We start from the raw sequence: 19,663 nt of genomic DNA on the forward strand, positions 1-19,663 counted from the left end.
AAATAAAGGTACTCATTGTTGTTCTTTCTCTGTTGGGGCATAAATTCTTATGAGTTTGTTAATTTACTTTTCTGAATATGGTATTCCCCCCTTCATGTTTATGTGCAGAAAGGGGCTTCTCCTTACTTTGGTTGCATGGTGGGTCGAGTGGCAAACAGGATCAAAGCTGGGAAGTTTACTCTAAACGGTGTTGAGTACTCATTACCTGTTAACAAACCTCCAAACAGTGTCCATGGTATGTCGAATTAATTTTTGTATTCTCGTGATTCTGCTTCAAATGCATGTATGTTATTAAATGTGGTAGCCTAGAAGCGAGCGATGACAAGTTGGCCTAAATCATTGTTCTACATTTTAGCACACCCTTGTACTTGTAAACCGAAAGCCGGAAAATATATCTCCGGAAATAATATCCGCCATGTACACATTCATGTTAATTGGACATTGCAGGACAAAAACCAGCGGAGACCAACTTGACTTAGCTGCAGGGATTGTAAATTTATTGTGATATTCAATATAGTAGCTCCTGATATTTGGTTGTACAATTATAATAATTGTTTCATTGTTCTATAGTTTGCGAGCAACTGATGTGAAACCCTTTTTTCAATTTTATTTTATTATTGCATATCTAGATTATAAGGCATTATATGTTAGTGCATTTGACATCGTTTCAATAAAGCAATTGTCTTGCCTTGAGCATGCACCTTAAATATCGATGATATGTCTTGTGAAGTCGAGGTTTCTTGGTTGTGGGTGTTTGTTGATGTTGATTGTTGATCGATTTTTTTTTTTTTGGTTGACCTGCCTCACCTTGTTGTTATCTTTAGAAAAGTAAATATCTTTATAAATTCCAGAATCAAATTCTCTGGATATAAACTATAACTATCGGTATTTAAAGGAAGATAAATATTTTTTATTTCTTCATGAGTGAATGAAGTGTAGCTGAAGAAGAATTTTATATAACTTGAGTGTTGTTTTGCTTACTTAATTATATAGTTGAGCCCTATTTGTCTCACATATGGAAAATTGATTCTTACCCATAAAAATAAAGAAAAAATTGTTATTCCTGATAAGCAGTCTTCCTTACCGTTTTCAGATCTCGTCTGTTTGCTTGTCTGATATCAGATTGATTGGAGATGTTATTGTGAAGAGAGAAAACTTGTGTAAAAGTTCACCATGCTGGTACGTGCCTTTTAGCTTATTGAATAAGATTAAACATTAAGCGAGAATTCACAAATTTAATTAAAAAACATTTTTTTCACAGTTTCACTTGGATGTATGATAGACCAGTTAGTTTACAGTTTCATTTGTATTGCTGTCTTTTATGTTTGCTTGCTGGTCTTTATTTGGTGCTAGTGGGTATAGCACAGCATGGTTGTATGGTAGAGATTATATGATGATAATAAAGCTAAGAGGAAGGAAGTGCATTGTGTTTTCATAGCAGCTGAGGCAGCATCTATTATTTTTTGGAATGACAAGACAAATCTGTATCTAGAAGACCACATGATGTATTTTTCCTCAAAATTTCCAATTTTCTAACACCGTTTTCGTACAATCTTTTGAAGGTGGGCACAAGGGATATGACAAGGTTATTTGGGATGTCGTGGAGCATAAGCAGGGTCATAATTCATCAATTACCTTCAAATACAAGAGTTGGGATGGAGAGGAAGGTAGCCTTCTGTATTTTGTTTTGCTCACACTCGCAGAACTAATGTGTATACTGCCATTTCTTTTGTTTATTTTTATTGCAGGCTATCCAGGTGATGTTTCTCTCACTGCAACCTACACACTTACTTCCAAGACTACACTGAGACTCGACATGGAAGCCGTGCGGGAAAACAAGCCAACACTAATCAATTTGGCTCAGCACACCTATTGGAATCTGGCAGGTCACAATTCCAGTAACGTTCTTGATCACACCATACAAATCTTTGCGAATCATCTTACTCCCACGGATCAACACACTATTCCAACCGGGGAGATCATGCCGGTCAAAGGCACTCCATTTGACTTCACGGCTGAAAATAAGATCGGTATCCGTATCCACGAGGTTGGGATACGACCATAACTATGTCCTTGACTGTGGAGACGAGAAATCAGGATTGAAGTATGCTGCAAAACTGAAGGATCCCATTAGCTTGAGGACTCTAAATTTGTGGACAAATGCTCCTGGTATGCAATTTTACACTGCAAATTATGTTAATGGACTCACTGGCAAAGGTGGTGCAGTGTATAATAAACATGGTGCTGTGTGTCTCGAAACACAAGGATTTCCGAATGCCATCAACCAACCAAACTTCCCCTCGGTGGTTGTTCACCCACGCGAGAAATACGAGCACAGCATGTTGTTCGAGTTCTCGCTCGAGTAAGGGTAGACTCTTTTAGCTAAACACTAGTCTTTGATGAGAATAAGTAGGACTGGAGCTATGTTAAGAGTCATCAATGAACATCCGAAACTGCATATTTTCTATATAAAAAAAAATTGAATTTCCTTCATTTTGTTCCTGGATGAGCTTTTGCGTGATTCAATATCATTGTTTCTCTGATTCTTGAATTTCGATTCTGGGTATAATCTTTTAAATGGCAATAACTCATATAATTGGAGGATAAAACTAAAATATACATTTTAGCGAACGTGCGTCTCAATTATTTAGTAATAGTGTAGAACGTTCGTCCACTATATGTATCGAGTCCATTCCATATATACGAGTCTTATCAATTAAATGGGGATCAATCCAATCCTTTTGTTATTTATGCTATCAACTAAAGTCATATGAGTGAACATCTTTTGGTATATTGACATAAATCTCTCTGGGCTCGATTTCATGTTCAAACAAACCCCCACGTTGTAATAAAAAAACCACATAGTCATAACCAATGTTCTAAAAAGTCCGCTTAAGCTCGCTTAAGCTTGAAGCTCGGCACAAACGCCCCGCTTCGGAGAAAGCGGAAAAAAGCGGTCAAACTGTAGTTTGACCGAATTAAGCATCATTAAGGTGTTTAATTAAGCGTCTTTAAGCACAATTAATCGCATCTATTTATTTTTAAATTTTTTTATTTTAAAGGTATGTCTTTTTATTTTAAAATAATAAATTAGGTTTATAATTTAGATGTTTGTTTTTTAATTTTAATTATGATTAAGCGTGTCTGATAATGATTTGACAAATATTTAACATTTTTAATGTGTTCTAGTTGTAAAAACAAATAAAGATTGTAATTTTGATATTTTTATGATTTTATAGATATGAGAATTAATGTATCAGACTTAAATTTATCATATTTATGTATTATTTTATCTATTTATTGGTTTGAGATAATTACAATTACACTAAAGATAAAAAACGCTTTTTCACGCTTAAGCCTGTGCTAATCTCGCTTAAGCTTGAAAAGCTTGGAGCTTGACATCCGCGCTTCGGGACGCTTCACGCTTTTTAGAACCTTGGTCATAACAACAACTTTTATTATTTAATGTACTAGCCGCTGCAGATACTTTGCATGCGTAATATAATGATACATCCTAACTCTGAATCATGGCTTCGGCCAATTCTCATGCTGAGTCTGATTGAAATGAGAGAATTGGAGATTTTGGCATTATATGTTTAATTGGCATGGTTTTAATCTTTCCCCAAGCTTCATGTATCTCTGAGCTCTTCAACATCCAAATACTATTTCTTCTCTTCTTCTGCGGTTAAATAGCCTAAGTAAATTTTTTTCCACGATCTCTCAGTGTCTGAGAGACACATTTGACAGGAATCGGAAGCAACAAACACACTCAGGGCTTCAACAGAAAGCTATAAAAGATAGGACTACTTGAAATGGAACGTAATCTCACCTAGTGACAAAATTGTTTTATGCACTATCAGCTGTAAGAAGAGCAGTTCCTTTACCCACAGCAACAGTTTTCCCTGTCAGAAAGAAGAATTTTAAGTAAACTTAACAAGGTTGAGTTACTTGAGTAAGCAGCATCAGAGAATAATAATTTACACAAAGCCAAATGATTTTTGAACCTTCAGTACGAAGAGTGAACAGTCCAAGTTGAGGAAAATGGGAAAATTTCTCGATACATATCAAGTTATTCACCTGAGAGGCAAAAATGTAGCAACATAAATTTTGTCAATCCCCTAAATACAAAATTCAGCAGAGAACTATAATACCAAGATTAGGAAATATGAAACATATCAGATAGCACATACATCATAGAACAATCGCCTTTTTTTAAGCCTGTACATCTCATAAATTAATAGATCAGTTCGACTCAGATTATACAAACTTTAGAAAGAAACTAATACATTTCTCAAATAAACTAACAGCACATACAAGTATTATTACAAACGAAAAATGCGAAACTATGTTAACCTGAATGTGGCATACAACAACTGCACCATTCTTCACAAAGAGATGTTTCATTTTCATTTTTTTTTTTTAAGTTTTGGGATCAATCTGTTGCATCAAGTCAACAATCTAACAATCATCCACAACTGCATGGATGTGCAAAACAGCCTTGTATCCAGCAGTAAAAATTGCCTAGCATGAGAAGCATACCTCTTTCGATATGACGACTTTTATATCAGAGTAAATAAATGGATAAAAAAGTAAGTAAATGAATGAACAACAAATATGCACATGAATAAGCAGAAGAATATGCACATGAAAAGATTGAGTGTAAAGAAACATAGATAAATCGATCAAAGAGAAAACTATACATTGTCGAGCAACTCCAGAATCTGCAACTGGGCAACAAATTCAGAAACAACAGCTATTTGCTTCCCTGTAAACACAATCAAATAATTTGGTCAAAAATACATAACTCACAAGCTTGAGAATTGAGCAACCAAATGCAGTACATGGAGCCAAAACTTCCACCCATCGAACTCATTCAGACATCTGAATGAAAATGTGAGACTAATAATTATCGACACTAATAGAATCATTATCATTGAACTCGGAGAGGAACACTGTCTATGCTCTGAGAAACTCTCTCCTTTAACTAGTAAATAATGACAATAAAAATTTCTAAAGGAGCCACCTCATCGATATTTAGAATCTTTGTACTAAATTTTCTGTAGAAAGCTCTTGATATGCATGTCATATTTGTAATTTTCAAACCGAAAAAGGGAAAGAAGAGATTAAAGCACAACACAGAGTAAAGACAATGAATGATCAACAAATGAGAACTTCAATTCAGCATAATATTACATTTGATTCCGATGGGACAAGTTGCTACATCCCAATGGAGCAACAATGCAACAGTTCCCCACAATTTGTGTAGCGCAAAATCACAACACAGGTAAAGTATACTTCATTGAGTACTACACAAAATTCCGGAGAATCTACCTACTTTACCTACCAGTCCATGTTATTTTTATGATATTAAGGACGTTGAGCCAGCGATTACTGTGTGTCTAGGGAACATTGGTTGATCTTTTTTCTCTAAGTAACGCAACTACATAAGTGGAGCCACATTCCACCCATCGCAGACTCAATTGCTCCAATTCGATTCGATTGGAAACCGAATGGAGCGATTGGTCACCCTTAGTTTTAAATTTTTTATTTTTATTTTTCTTCATTTTGAGAATATTTTGATTTTTAAAATCAACAAAATTTGTTGATAAATAAACCATTAGGAGTTAGCATGCTACGGTTACCTAGGGTTCTTTTGTAGTTGTACATGTCTTGAGAAAAACAACGAACCGGATAATTAACATGCTACCTATCTGTTTCTTACGAAAATTGTGGGGCGTGTCAGGCACGTGATCGTGCCAAAGTTGTGAAATCATATGACTTCTGTAATCAAATGTTGTGGATCTCGATTTGGTCGTACGTTCTAACTCCTTCGAAATGGCTCAAAAACGAAAACATAAAATGAGGAATAAGATGAAATTACAGGAGAAATCCATTAACAACATCAAATCTAATTATGTTGCTATGAACTTGATCAACGTTTTTATAAGGAAGATTGATGAACATATGGAATATTTAGAAGACTTTGCTACTGGAACTAGAAGTTGAAATAAACAGACATAAAATTGACATAGAATTCTGCAGAATTTTGCTGTAGCTCATTGTGTTGATTTCTCGATGTCTTTTTTGATTCTTTTCAATATTGCTTTTTGTCACATTTCGCATGTTAGTTTAGGCTGTATTCAACGATCTCTCCACGATCTTCCATGTTGAGTAGTGACTTTGATTCGTCGCGTGGTGCTTTTCCTGGGCCAACTGCAACTCTCGTGAACTTTCATTTGGTGGGCTTTTGCTTATGGACTTCCAATATTTGGGCTAAACACTATCTAAGGAAACTTTGAGGCATTGATTATATGGATGGAGTTAGATCGATCATATTTAATCTTCGATGTATCTTGTCCATGTCCCTTTTCATTGACTATTACATCTTTAAAAGACGATTTTCTAGGTGACGAGAGTAGTAAAATTAGTTTCGGCTAGAAGACAGAGTGTTGTGATAAGATTTCAAATCGATAATTATATCATGTGGATCAAAACCAAATTGTTATATATAACATTCATTGATCGAGGAATGTTACGAAGAGTGAATGTGCAAAAAACGTTGGATCCATGAACAATCGGAATGAATTCAATCACATGTCTTGGTTGGAAATGCTATTGATAAGATATAAGTACATATCTCGACTATGTTTATCGAGTAATACATTCAAGAGACACGGTTTCTTGCATGAATATTAATACATATAAAAATAACTTTTTCAAAATCATTTTGATTCAACTAATTTAAGAGAGGGATGATGTTATTATATCTTGTTAACACATGCACAAGTGTCAACACACACACATATATATAGGTAAAAACCCAAATGAATAAAAGGATGTTTTGACAAAATCAAAATGAATCAAGGATCAAGACATATTGTGACTAGCTATCCCATGCATGCATAGGAACTATATATGAACCCCACCAATTAAACACAACTGCAGCAACCGGACAATGGAATACAGTTGGAATGGGCATTGACAGCACATACACTTTCCCCATTCCATAATGTTGGACAGACTATTTAATGGTAATTTTGGGGTGTCCCTCACCTCTCCCAGTCAAAGCTAGCCAGGCCTAACGTTACAATTAATAAATAATTATAAAGCTCTCTCCTTTTCTTGTACACACGCATGTGATTTTCAAGCAAAGGGAATCTAATCAATTACCCCTACTCCTACCTCTTCCCAATTTTCCCCAAACTTTTCAGTCCTATGCGGCTATGCAAAGAGTTCTTTTTAAAAATATTTAAAATAATATAGAATATATTATACACACTAAGATATATCTACGCAAATATATTTTTTTATTTAAAATAATATAAAATATAAATACGCAATAAACAACTTATTGCGTCATCTGGTTGATATAGGGTATAAACTTGTATCAGTAAGAAGATGGTTGGGTTTGATATCAACTGATTGCCCGCATGCCTACCCCTTACCACTTGCTATTTTTCTCTCCACTCAAGAGTCTCTCACCCACCCACCCTATCTTATCAGCAATCTCTTCCCTTTATATATAGACCTCGCATCTTTAACTGGTCTTTCTTCTTGTGGTAGCTAGGGTTTCGTCTTCTTTGATGACTTTGGGTACGCCAAGCTTCCATAGATAGTCACTGGCGTAGCTGTTTCCAAGTTTAAACTCTTGTCTTTTCAGGCTCAAATTTTCATTTGCTCATGGGATCTGTCCTATGGGTCATTCTCATGAATATCTTCACTGGCCTAGCTAGATCTGGTTTATACGCACTAATTTCACCCAAAACATGTGGTTTTCTTGCATTTATCTATGGATGATTCTTCTAGCTAGTTTTTTGTTTTCTTTTCTTTCTTGGAGATTAAAGTTGAAGAGCGGAGCTCCTTGAAGTCCAATAGAGGATTTTGCCTGGAAGATTAAGCTGCTGACCTATGGATCCCTCAGCCCTATCCATTATCCGAGATGTTGACTTTGGATGGGTTTGTGGTTTGCATATGTCAGGAGCTTGAATCCACCCATTTTCGATCCTTCTTTGGATTGAAGGGAGCTCTACACTTCTAGCTTCCCCTCTACTACTGAATCCGGTTATGTTTTCCAAGATCCGCTAGCTTTGAAATATATGGTGTCAGATAAATTTTGTTAATTGTTTCTTGTTCTTTACTTAATCATCTTTCTTGTTTGGTTATGTGATATTATATATATATATACACACACACACACACACACACACAGACCCGTGGATCTCTCTTACTGCATCTTTTTCCTGATTCTGCATTCAGACGAAGGATGAAATGGCTAGCTGATGCAAGTAGAGTTAACTTGTGAATCTATCTCTAGATTTGCTTTACCATTTTTGGTGTCTGAAGAAAGCAGCGTTCTGTTGAATCTAATTTACTCGACCTTTGGATTCTATTCTTTTTCATATATATTTATTTATATATGTTAATTAATTCAAATTTTATGAAGATTTGTTTATCAGTGAGGACGTGTTGGATCGGTTTATTCGATAATCGATGCTATACTTAGTTTTTACCCAAAGATTGATTGTTTTGCATTACATCAGACAATGTAGGTAACTCCGAAAGGATGAATGGACCACATTCACCCGAAGTAGGGTAACAGCATTGAGTTATATGTTTATTTCATCACCATTATTATTTGTGTGGTGAAAAAACAGCCAATATACTTAATTATAGGGTATTGGAACTGTTATAGGCCCTGGCATAGTATGGACATCTGCGATATAGCACCATTACGCATAGTACTTATCCAGCTCAGTCATTAGAGTTTTTTATCTTTTCAAAATTAGAATCCAAGACCTCTTAGACTTTTATAGATCTTGACAGCAATCTTGGTCTCAATTGAGCTATTATCTTATTTGAAAACAAAAAATTAGAGATCTATCAGTATTTTTTATTTACATTGATATATCATCTTATACAAAAGAGTATAACTCCTCGGTGTAGTTCTCACCTTAATCATAGAGTTATGTTACATATACAAATAGATTTGTATAAAAAAATCTCCTAACACAAAAATTTAATACAAATTTTTTTAGTAGGTATCTTGTGAGACGGTCTTACGAATTTTTATCTGTGAGACATATCAATCCTATCGATATTCATTATAAAAAGTAATATTCTTACCATAAAAAGTAATATTTTTTTAATGAATGATTCAAATAAGAGATGTATCTCATAAAATACGATCTTTGAGATCGTCTCACACAAGTTTTTGTCAATTTTTTTATTGTCTTATATAAATTCAATACAACATATGATGAGATAATATCAAAATCTCATTTTATAATTGTTGTAAATGATATATTTGTTTTATTTTTAGTATTATTCTTAATTATATATGGTATTTCGAAAAAATAAAATATGTTCGTAAATGAATAAGGTATAATGCAAAAAATGATATATATTGATTTATCTGGTTTATCTATAATGAACATGAGTAGGATGTTATTGTTTAAATTGTTTACACGTGCAATTACAAAAATAATTTTAACCTTAATTGCGATAATATTATGTATCCAAGGACATAATTTGATAATAAATCAGCCAATTGACGTAAAATCATGAAGATTTTATATTTTTTATTGTGCACATATAATTAATTGTAGACGGGACAATAATTGGAGGAAAATATATGCCCGCTACTAGGTTTTGTTAGTTTGGTTGATTTGCAAAATTTCAACTTTCATCTTGCAAATTACATATTACTATAATATACGTTTATGTGTGTCTCTAAAATATATACATCCAGTAACTTGAATTTTTTTATTTTGACTTTTTTTTTTGTTTTAAACCACTAAATCATATTAATTATTTAACACTAATGTTGTCATGCATTACTCCTGTGACAAAATAAAAATTATGTTACATATATTGAAATCTATTTATACAAAAATAAGAACAATTAATTTTTTTGTTTTTATTTTTTCTTTTTATTCATACAAATAAAAATTATTTGATGAAAACTAAATGTTGACAACATAAATGAATAAAATCCAAAACATATCAACTTACATTATTAAATTATAAATTTTCCTCAACTACCATTTTTCTGGAAATATTGTTGTTTGCAATTGATACATAATTGACATTATTTCANTTTAGTATTATTTGATCAAATTTAAAATAATAATAACACATACAACACGTGTGCATCTTTTAATACTATATGTTATATGTGCTTGGTTATGCTTTTATAAATTTAAAAGCTAAAATTAAAAAAAATCCGAATTCATGAATCATCATGAATACATTTATCTCTCTTATTTGTTTCGATTTTAGTATTTTATGGTATAAATAATGGTGTAAATAAACCGAGTCGGTTCGAAAAATATTTGATTCATATTCGAGTTTATCGAATTTGAGTCGAACTCGAGCTCAAATTATTTTGTTTGATAGTCCGTGAAGTGCTCACGAGCTTTAGTGGTTTATTATAATATAATTATATATTAAATAAATAAATTTCGAGCCTTGTTAGTAACTTTTTCCGAACAATAATTAAAATAGTTCGTGAACATATTCGAATCTTTCGAGGTAAATTCGAATTCAAGCTTTAATTCGAACCGAATTCAAGCCAAATGTTTTAAAATTTTCGTACTTCGAATCGAGCTCGAATTCGAACATTCAAATTTTCATCATGTTCAGCTCGATTGGGTTCGTTTAGACCTGTAGATATAACTTATGAAATAATAATAATATATTAAAATTAAATGTTTTTGCTACTATAAAAGATTTGCAATGTACTTTCGATAAAAAAAAAAAAAAATCATGTGACATTTCATGTTATATTAATGATTGATTGTTATATGTTGGGCTTTTATTGGTGTAACAATTATTTAAAATATATTGGATCGGAAAAAAATTACAATTTGATAAACGTAACTATTAATTATTAATGTAACAAAAAATGCTATCTGAATTATTATAGGATAATTCTTCCACACTTTTGAGATCTACAAAAAGTTTTTAAATAATTTTTTATTTAAGGATTTTGAATTTTATTCCTGATTATGCTTTCTTGCGAACTTTGCATATAAAAATTTCTCAACTATATTTTCCTCTTATATATAATATCCATATTAGATTTCGTTTTTATTTGATACAAAATCATAAAAACTTATTTTATTAAAATATATTTTATCTATAACTACAATATCCTAATAAAAATAAATATTTATATTTATCTATAATTTTAAAATTTTAAATGATCTTATAATATAAAAAATTATTATAAAATATCATTTTAAAAATTTTAATTTTAATATAATCTCTATATTCGGTCACGTACACTATAATATAATTATGTTGAAATGTGATCCCGTTGGGCCATTTTTCTATTACCTTTGGGCCGATTTTGGGTCCAACTCGAGTTCAAGTTCCAAACCCCTGAAACCCAATGTGACCAAAAACCCTATTTTTCCCGACTGATATATACAAACGCACAGATTCATCACACTATCCTCGTCCCCGCCTCCTGCAAAGGCCCTCTCGCATTTTTGCTCAGCAACCAGCGCGGCGACGAGTATGGCGCAAGAACAGCTGATCCTACGTGGCACGATGCGAGCCCACACCGACTGGGTCACGGCCATAGCCACGCCAGTGGATAACACCGACATGATCGTCTCCTCTTCCCGTGACAAGTCCCTCATTATCTGGTCCCTTACCAAGGAGGACAAGACATACGGTGTGGCCCGCCGCCGCCTCACGGGACACGGTCACTTCGTTGAGGACGTTGTTCTCTCGTCCGATGGCCAGTTCGCCCTCTCTGGGTCCTGGGATGGAGAGCTCCGTCTGTGGGACTTGCAGACTGGGAACACTGCTCGCCGCTTTGTGGGTCATACTAAAGACGTCTTGTCTGTTGCTTTCTCCATAGATAACCGCCAAATCGTCTCGGCTTCCAGGGATAAGACGATTAAGCTTTGGAATACGCTCGGTGAATGCAAGTATACGATTCAAGATCAGGATTCCCACTCCGATTGGGTTTCTTGTGTGAGGTATGGTTACAAGTGGTGTGTATTTTGTTGATTATAACTGGTAAATTTATTTTATTCAGTTGCTGTGGGATCATGTGGAATGATTATGTGTTTTCAAAGGATCGGTTTTGGTTAAATTTGCGTTCTTGGAGCGATTTTGATACATTTCCATTTCCTTGCCATGGGAATCGTGAATTTAAATTCCAGAAGCATGATTGAAATTCTTAGTTTTTTGTTAACTTCAAATCTCAACGATTACAAACAGTATTCTAATTCCCTTAGCCTTTATCTTGTTGTGTACAAGATTTTCTCCGAATGCCCTCCAGCCCATGATCGTTTCAGGATCTTGGGATAAAAATGTGAAGATTTGGAGCTTATCTAATTGTAAGCTGAGGTCAACACTTAGTGGCCATAGTGGATACGTAAACACTGTAGCAGTGTCTCCTGATGGGAGTTTGTGCGCGAGTGGTGGAAAAGATGGGGTGATTTTGCTCTGGGATCTGGCGGAAGGGAAGCGTTTGTATTCATTGGAGGCTGGATCGGTTATTCATGCTCTGTGCTTCAGCCCGAATAGGTACTGGTTATGTGCTGCAACTGAGAGTAGCATCAAGATTTGGGATTTGGAGAGCAAGAGTGTTGTTGTGGATCTTAAGGTTGATTTGAAACAGGAGAGTGAGATGACTGCTGAGGGGACTGATCAAACCTCTGCTTGTAAAAACAAGGTACACATTTACTCTCTGCATAGTAGTTTCATTGTTGCACTTTGTGCCATTTTTGTTTGTATTTCTTTAGTATTTTAGTGTTTTTTTGTCTTCTGTGTTACTCTTTGTGCCATTTTGTATTTGTAATTCTTGACTTTGGTTCACTTGCTTAGTGATTCAACTATTTCTTTTATTAGTGATTAATGATGCCATTACTTTTCACTATCTAATTATCACGGATTTGTGAAATCAAGCTCTGTGGAAACTAATTTAGGCTGATAAGAGCTTAAGGAAGATAATACTTGAAATTTTGTCGACCATCGATACCTAGTTTAGATCTGCACATTTTTGCATGATTAGTTCCATTTAAAGTCCTTAATTCCATGTCAACTCGATCATTGCCTTATAGGTCATCACCTGGTCGTGGATTTTGTATGGGAACTTGTCAATGGAGACTATGCTTTGTGAGGTCTAGCATGTTGAATTTTTGTGGTTTTACATTTTCCTACTTTGTTGGAGGTTAAAAGTCCTTAATTCCATGTCAAGTTGCATTATAGGTCGTCATCTGGTCGTGGATTTTGTATAGGAACCTGTCACTGGGGACTATGCTTTGTGTGGTATTGCATGTTGAATTTTTGTGGGCTTACATCTTCTGACTTTGTTGGAGGTTTGCGATCAGTGTCTTTAGCTGTCCTCGTAGGGGTTGAGAAGGTGGGTTGATTAAGTGGATCATAATTATAATAACTTATGACTAAAGGCTATCTTGGTACTGCAAAAACGAAGCTGGGATTATCGTCTTGCTTGTTGCAACAGCTTTTTACTGGAAGTTTAACATTTCTTGTATGATACGTTCCTAAATGCACTAAACTGAAGGCTTCACGCGTCCATGGTAAAACATGCCATAAGAACGCAGAAAAGCAAAAATATATATTTGAGAAACAGATGGATGGGATGTGTTAATGGTGTCTGATATCGTCCATGGTCTGATGTAGATCAATTTCTGCACTTGCCTCAATTGGAGTGTTGATGGAAGCACACTTTTCAGCGGTTACACAGATGGGGTCATTCGAGTTTGGGGTATTGGACGTTACTGATAGAGGACGAATTGAAGTTGATATTCTGTATCCCTGGAAGGGATTTAATGAAATCTTTGGTGCCATGGTGTTTGATGTTTACTGTTAAATTTGAGTTTTTTTATTGGTAGATAGTATATTTGCTAATTGTTGGCATCATGTTATTACTTATTCTGTGTAATCAAGACTTCTGAATTTTTGCAACTTTTACCTTCCAAGAGTGGTGATGTGGGTTAAAAATTCATTTCGATTAAATCTTCATCCAAACTTTAGTGTTTTTTAGTTGTAATATACATATATATTTTTTTTCATATAATTTGATTCCGTTTTCGTGCATGCACTGTATATCCCCGGAAACGTTCCTGATATAGGAGACAATGGATGCATCCAAAGAAGGGTGAAGTAAGTTTATGATCATCCATGGCTTGAACCCCCGGAAAATTGAAGAGCTTCCCCGAATTTTATACTTATTCTCATCAACTTAAATCGGCTTCATGAAACAACTCGATCCCTTTCTTTATCTACTAAATCATACTAAACACTTGAAATTCGCCTTAACAATTATGACCAAATTTACACTAAGAAATATTGTTTCAAAACACCACAATCGAGTGTCAAATCTAAACTCAAAACACACACAAAATTACAAATAGTACGTTCAGTAAAAATAAATATAGTTAGGGGCATGGCAGGTCGAAAATGTTAAAGATGGTGGGGTAGATCGAGCATGGATGGATGTACGTATTCACGATATCCCAAAAGGATGGATCACAGTATTTGCCTTGTGTTAGCACGAAAAGGTGTTACATTGTTTGCATCATTTAATTGTCGGACAACCATCTTTTCACAAGCCTCATTTCATCACCCTCCCCAACCTCATTTTTATTTTACAGTTAAGTCCACACTTAATGATTAAAACTCGGAAAATAAATTTTTTTTATCACTCATATTACACGTATTCATCTATTAAATATCTAATATCGCACACGATTTCTTGATTTTTATGTGTCGACAGATCAACCCAACAAATTGATAGATTTATATTCTTTAATTTTAATAAACAAATAAATTTTTTTCTGACTCTGCCATGGAATTGTGGAAATATACATATGTACAAATAATAGAAGATGTGGTTTGAATTATATATATATATATATATAAAAGAATAAGGGATTGAAATGGGGACAAAAAGTGTGGTTTGTGTGGAAAGAGCAGTTGGGATCGAGAATAAGTATGAAAGGCACGAGAGAGACAACAGAAGAACAATAAATGAGGTGATGAGCCTTATGATAACCCTCATCATCGTCACGTCGTTTTTCCTTCACTATTTTCCATGCATTCCCCTCCCAGAATTCCAAGCCTTTCTTCAGGGAAATTGGCGTTTCAGTCCCAGTCGTCGATTTTTTTTTGTGTTCAGTCCATGAGTATTTTTTTAATATCACATTTCCACATGAAGTGTACCACATTTTGTATGACATATTATCACAATTTTGTGGGTAGGGAGTGAACCCAAAGAAATATTTTGATTGAAGATTTTTCACCAACTTCCCCCTTTTTTTAAAAAATATTAAATAAAATGAAAATTATATATTTATATATGATAAGTCAGGGGGATATATTTTTTTTAATCATGTTTTCGATTAATTTAGGTTCGGTCTATTAGTTTGTAAATTTTAATAATTTTTCATTTGATTGTTGGTGTAAGACTTGAGAAAAGATGATATGTTCCCCGAAAACATTGATGATATTGATACCATATTGTCAACACTCCAGCAAAAAAAAAAACTAAAACTATGAAAAAAAGGGATATAAGTTGGTGGACTAAAACTATGAATTAACCGATAACATGAGTAAAATGAAAAAATCCTTGAGTAATTTCCCGATTAATAAATAATAATATTGCATTTGATTAATTGACTGCCACTTCCCCCTCTCTTAGCCTTAGTCAACTTGATGAATTTAAACCAAAAAACACCCTGGCCTACTCCTCCTTTGTTTCCCTCTCTTTGTGGGTTTTGTTCAATCTCTTTCTCTGAAATCCAAATAAATTTTTTTTTTTGCCTTGCTTACCTACTACTTCGCTTCTCCATATGAAACCCTACTTTATGATCTTATAATTAAACTCACATACAAATTTCCCATTACTTTTCTTGAGTTTTGATCATGGATAATTACTAGTATTAATTTGCACCGCTTGATCATGGAACCACAGTGGCACTGAAAGCAAAGAACAATATTCTTGATTTTCCATAACCAACTTGTTCGATGTGGATGATGGGATATAATGATGGGGGAGACTTCACCACCCTTCAAGATTCATTCAGTGGCCGAAAGCTCCGAACCCTTATGCCGAGACCAGCCGCCGCCGCCGCCGCCGCCGCCAACTCTCCTTGTTTAAACCTCGTCCACGGCGCTGACTTTCTTTCCCTGAATCATCATCATCTTGGCAAGTCATCAATTCTCAGTCTTTCATAAATTTTTTGTTAACATGTGATATATATAGGTTAAATGTTTATTGAGTAACTATTTTTTGTTTATTTCTTGTTGAAGCAGCTATTTCTATGGAGCAAAATAAGAGAGAGTTAAGTAGCACACAACAAGTTGCGGTGAGTTCAAGATGGAATCCAACTCCGGAGCAACTTCGAACCCTTGAAGAACTATACAGAAGGGGCACTCGAACGCCTTCTGCCGAACAAATCCAACACATCACCGCGAAGCTCCGTCGATACGGCAAGATTGAGGGGAAAAACGTATTCTATTGGTTTCAGAATCACAAGGCTAGAGAAAGGCAAAAACGGCGCCGCCAGCTCGAATCTCCCACTGGTAAACAACCCCCCCACAGCAGCATGGAAAATGGCGAGAAGAAAGAATCGGAAGGTAAAATTCTTCAAAGAAATACATAGCCCGCAACTCAGTTCAATAAGTTGGTTGGCACTTATTTCTGGGCGTCACTGATCAATATCCAACCAACCAATATAAACCTTCACGATTAGATTCTTTCGATTTCGGACCTCTTGGATAATTGTTTCCATTTCCAAGAAGTTCTCGATTTGAAGTATAAAGTTGAAATATTTTTGGGCAGGTGAAGAGACCAAAAACTGGGCATCTCCCACAAAATCTACTACAAATACAGAGGTCTGTTTTCTGCTGCCTTTTTTTTACCCTTTGTCTTACTTGATGTTCCCTTTTTTTGCAACTCAGATTTCTAAAAAAGCTATCCCATTCTCCCACTAATCAGATCAGAATAATTAAGCACATGATTGATTATTACATTCAACTTTTGGAGGTTTCAGGTAATAATAATGATTACTATTCTAACATTTGAAAAGAAAACAATGTCGTTTTTTGTTTAGTCATTGATTTGGGATTAAAAAGAAGCGTCAAAGGCTGCATGCATACCTTCCTTCCTGTCGGGAGGCTGCTGTGCTATTGTTATGAAACATTGCTAGGGTTTTTGGGTGTCGTGCTCATTCATTGCAATATTCGAATTTTGAAATGGCCAACATTTACATACATATATACATATACATCATATGCATGTATGTGTGTGTATGGGGCCAAATGACACTTTCACCCCTATGCATGAAAATTTGGGGTCGTATACTTATTAAGTCAACCGACTTTTCATAAATGTGTATATATAAAGCCTAAACAGATTATTTTAGTAGGCATTGGGTCACTAATTTAAATTTATTAATTTCCTGTTAAAGTTGTTATATATAATATCTAAAATTCACAAGGGCTCAATTATTTCAACTTTTTGTAAATTTGGTTTAAGGGCAAAAACTTGTGTGAAACGGTCTCACGGGTCGTATTTTGTGATACAGATATCTTATTTGGGTCATCCATGAAAAAGTATTATTTTTTATGCAAAGAGTATTACTTTTTATTGTGAATATCGGTAGGATTGACCGGTCTCACGGATAAAGATTAGTGAGACCGTCTCACAAGAGACCTACTCTTGTATCAATTATTTCTATGAAACATATATATATTTTTAACTCTGTATTAATTTTTGGCAAAAACTTATGTGAAACGATCTCACGGGTCGTATTTTATGTGACAGATCTCTTATTTGGGTCATCCATGAAAAAATATTACTTTTTATACTAAGAGTATTATTTTTATTGTGAATATCGATAGAGTTGACCCGTCTCACAGATAAAAATTCGTGAGATCGTCTCACAAGAGATCTACTCATAATTTTTTGGAGAAATTATATTTTAGTTTACGTAACTTAAACGTTTTTTTATTTTTTGTCATATTATCGAAGATTCCAGTATCGGTCTGCCTACTACTATTTTTTTTATTTTATCTGGCGCGATGTAAACCACTTGAGCACTCCCTGTATTTTCCCATATTAATGCTAATCGATAAATAGTTAATATATTGACTTAATACAACGAATTATCAGAAAAATTCAAGAAATGGGTCAGCGAAGGTGACAGTGACAGAATGTAAAACAGATGGATGGTTACAGTTCGATAGTGATGACACAGAATCACAGCAGAGGAGGACCCTTCTCCAGAGGAATGCCACGTGGCATACTATGCATTTGTCTCCTTCATCTCTCACGCTACCTGATGCAGCCACCCTCGTCTCCCCTGACTCCCGAGATCCTCCACACCCGGCCGCCACCGGCATTGGTGTAGGAGAGGCACGAACCCTTCAGTTGTTCCCTGTCGGAGGTGATAAGAAGGATATTGAAGATGAGTTATCTGGTGTAGCCATTGATACTGCTGACATTACTGCTGCTACACCTTTCCAATTTTTTGAATTTCTTCCTTTAAAGAATTGAATTTTTATTTTTTAAAAAGAGTGCATGTTTCTTTTTCTTTTTTCTTTTTTAATATTATATAATATAATTAATTAGCCTATCAATGTAATGCAAGGAAAATGGCTTTTGTATCTTTCTGCAGTTTTTTTTTTTATTATTATTATTATTTTCGGGTTGGTTTTGATGTATCAAGCAGGCAATCAGATTATTTCACCGTAATTTGGAGAAAGGAGAATATAATTTTAATTATACTTTTTCTGTCAAACTTCTTATGATATCAAATTATTTGAGAAAGACATATTCTTGAAAAATCAACTTACTAAAAAAATTAAAATGAAGTAAAATTTTAAATTTGGGAGAAAATTTAGGACATGCATGCATGGGAATGGAAAAGGATGGCATTGAAATGAATTAGGACCAATGTTTGGGTAAACTAATGAAAAAAGTGAGGCAGGGCGTAGTGTTTTTGACAGAAGCAATAGCAGACCTATTATTTAACAAGATTTGTCACAAGTTTTTAAATATTTTTTCAGAGACTGGTTGGGTATCCCAATGAGAATCTGATATCGGAATTTGACTGACAATTAAATTTAATGAAAGTCTAAAATAATAACAATAAATATATTTAATTATTTATCCTAAATAATAATGGAAATGCTGGACACTGGTGAAATATTTGTTAAGATTTTTGCAAATAATATTGTAATTTGTAACAAATTTGAACGTACTGTTTTAAGTTTGAAATTTAGGACCGGGATTTTTTCAAAATAGAGGACGGATATTGCTCCAATCAGTCTTCATATCTGGTCTTTTTTTGGATATTACTCTAAATATCACGGTAGCATTGGAGCATAGGTTTGCTGGATGTAGTGATGACAATGAGTATGGTATGGGTCGGATTTCATACATCCATCCACATACCTATTTATTAAATTAATCCCCATATCCATCGGGTATTGAATTTCATCCACATCCCCATACCCATCGGATTATCGGATATCCATACCCTACCCAAATACCCAATTATCATATACAATTGAATTTTTTCAAATTTAAATTGTTTCAATGAAGTTATGAATATTTAAAAAATTATTTAAATGAACAATAAGAAAAATTTTCATACTTTATAATAAATATAAGTAT

General features: G+C 34.2%; 2 protein-coding genes, 2 long non-coding RNA genes and 1 pseudogene across 4 annotated transcripts; 4 read left to right on the forward strand and 1 right to left on the reverse strand.

Annotated features, from left to right (window-relative positions):
* The first annotated feature begins 81 nt into the window (after window positions 1-81).
* On the forward strand, window positions 82-2,510 carry LOC140974626 (uncharacterized; annotated as a pseudogene).
* A 680-nt stretch (window positions 2,511-3,190) lies between these two features.
* On the reverse strand, window positions 3,191-5,214 carry LOC140972031 (uncharacterized). Its single transcript, XR_012174422.1, has 5 exons — window positions 5,194-5,214; window positions 4,701-4,765; window positions 4,354-4,521; window positions 3,982-4,077; window positions 3,191-3,902 (listed from the first exon to the last, which is right to left on the reverse strand). It is a non-coding gene; the product is annotated as an uncharacterized lncRNA (long non-coding RNA).
* Window positions 5,215-7,390: 2,176 nt separating this feature from the next.
* On the forward strand, window positions 7,391-8,637 carry LOC140972032 (uncharacterized). The gene is made up of 2 exons (XR_012174423.1): window positions 7,391-7,593; window positions 8,257-8,637. It is a non-coding gene; the product is annotated as an uncharacterized lncRNA (long non-coding RNA).
* A 2,794-nt stretch (window positions 8,638-11,431) lies between these two features.
* LOC140972861 (small ribosomal subunit protein RACK1-like) lies at window positions 11,432-13,990 on the forward strand. Its single transcript, XM_073435320.1, has 3 exons — window positions 11,432-11,990; window positions 12,274-12,691; window positions 13,663-13,990. The coding sequence occupies exons 1-3, from the start codon at window positions 11,521-11,523 to the stop codon at window positions 13,762-13,764; spliced, it is 990 nt and encodes a 329-aa protein (XP_073291421.1). The 5' UTR covers window positions 11,432-11,520; the 3' UTR covers window positions 13,765-13,990.
* Window positions 13,991-15,756: 1,766 nt separating this feature from the next.
* On the forward strand, window positions 15,757-18,631 carry LOC140972033 (WUSCHEL-related homeobox 1-like). The gene is made up of 4 exons (XM_073434510.1): window positions 15,757-16,189; window positions 16,297-16,620; window positions 16,826-16,878; window positions 18,158-18,631. The coding sequence occupies exons 1-4, from the start codon at window positions 16,009-16,011 to the stop codon at window positions 18,539-18,541; spliced, it is 942 nt and encodes a 313-aa protein (XP_073290611.1). The 5' UTR covers window positions 15,757-16,008; the 3' UTR covers window positions 18,542-18,631.
* The last annotated feature ends 1,032 nt before the right edge of the window (window positions 18,632-19,663 follow it).

This window comes from Primulina huaijiensis, chromosome 3 (assembly GCF_012295235.1).
Source record: "Primulina huaijiensis isolate GDHJ02 chromosome 3, ASM1229523v2, whole genome shotgun sequence".
Classification (NCBI taxonomy): Eukaryota; Viridiplantae; Streptophyta; class Magnoliopsida; order Lamiales; family Gesneriaceae; genus Primulina; species Primulina huaijiensis.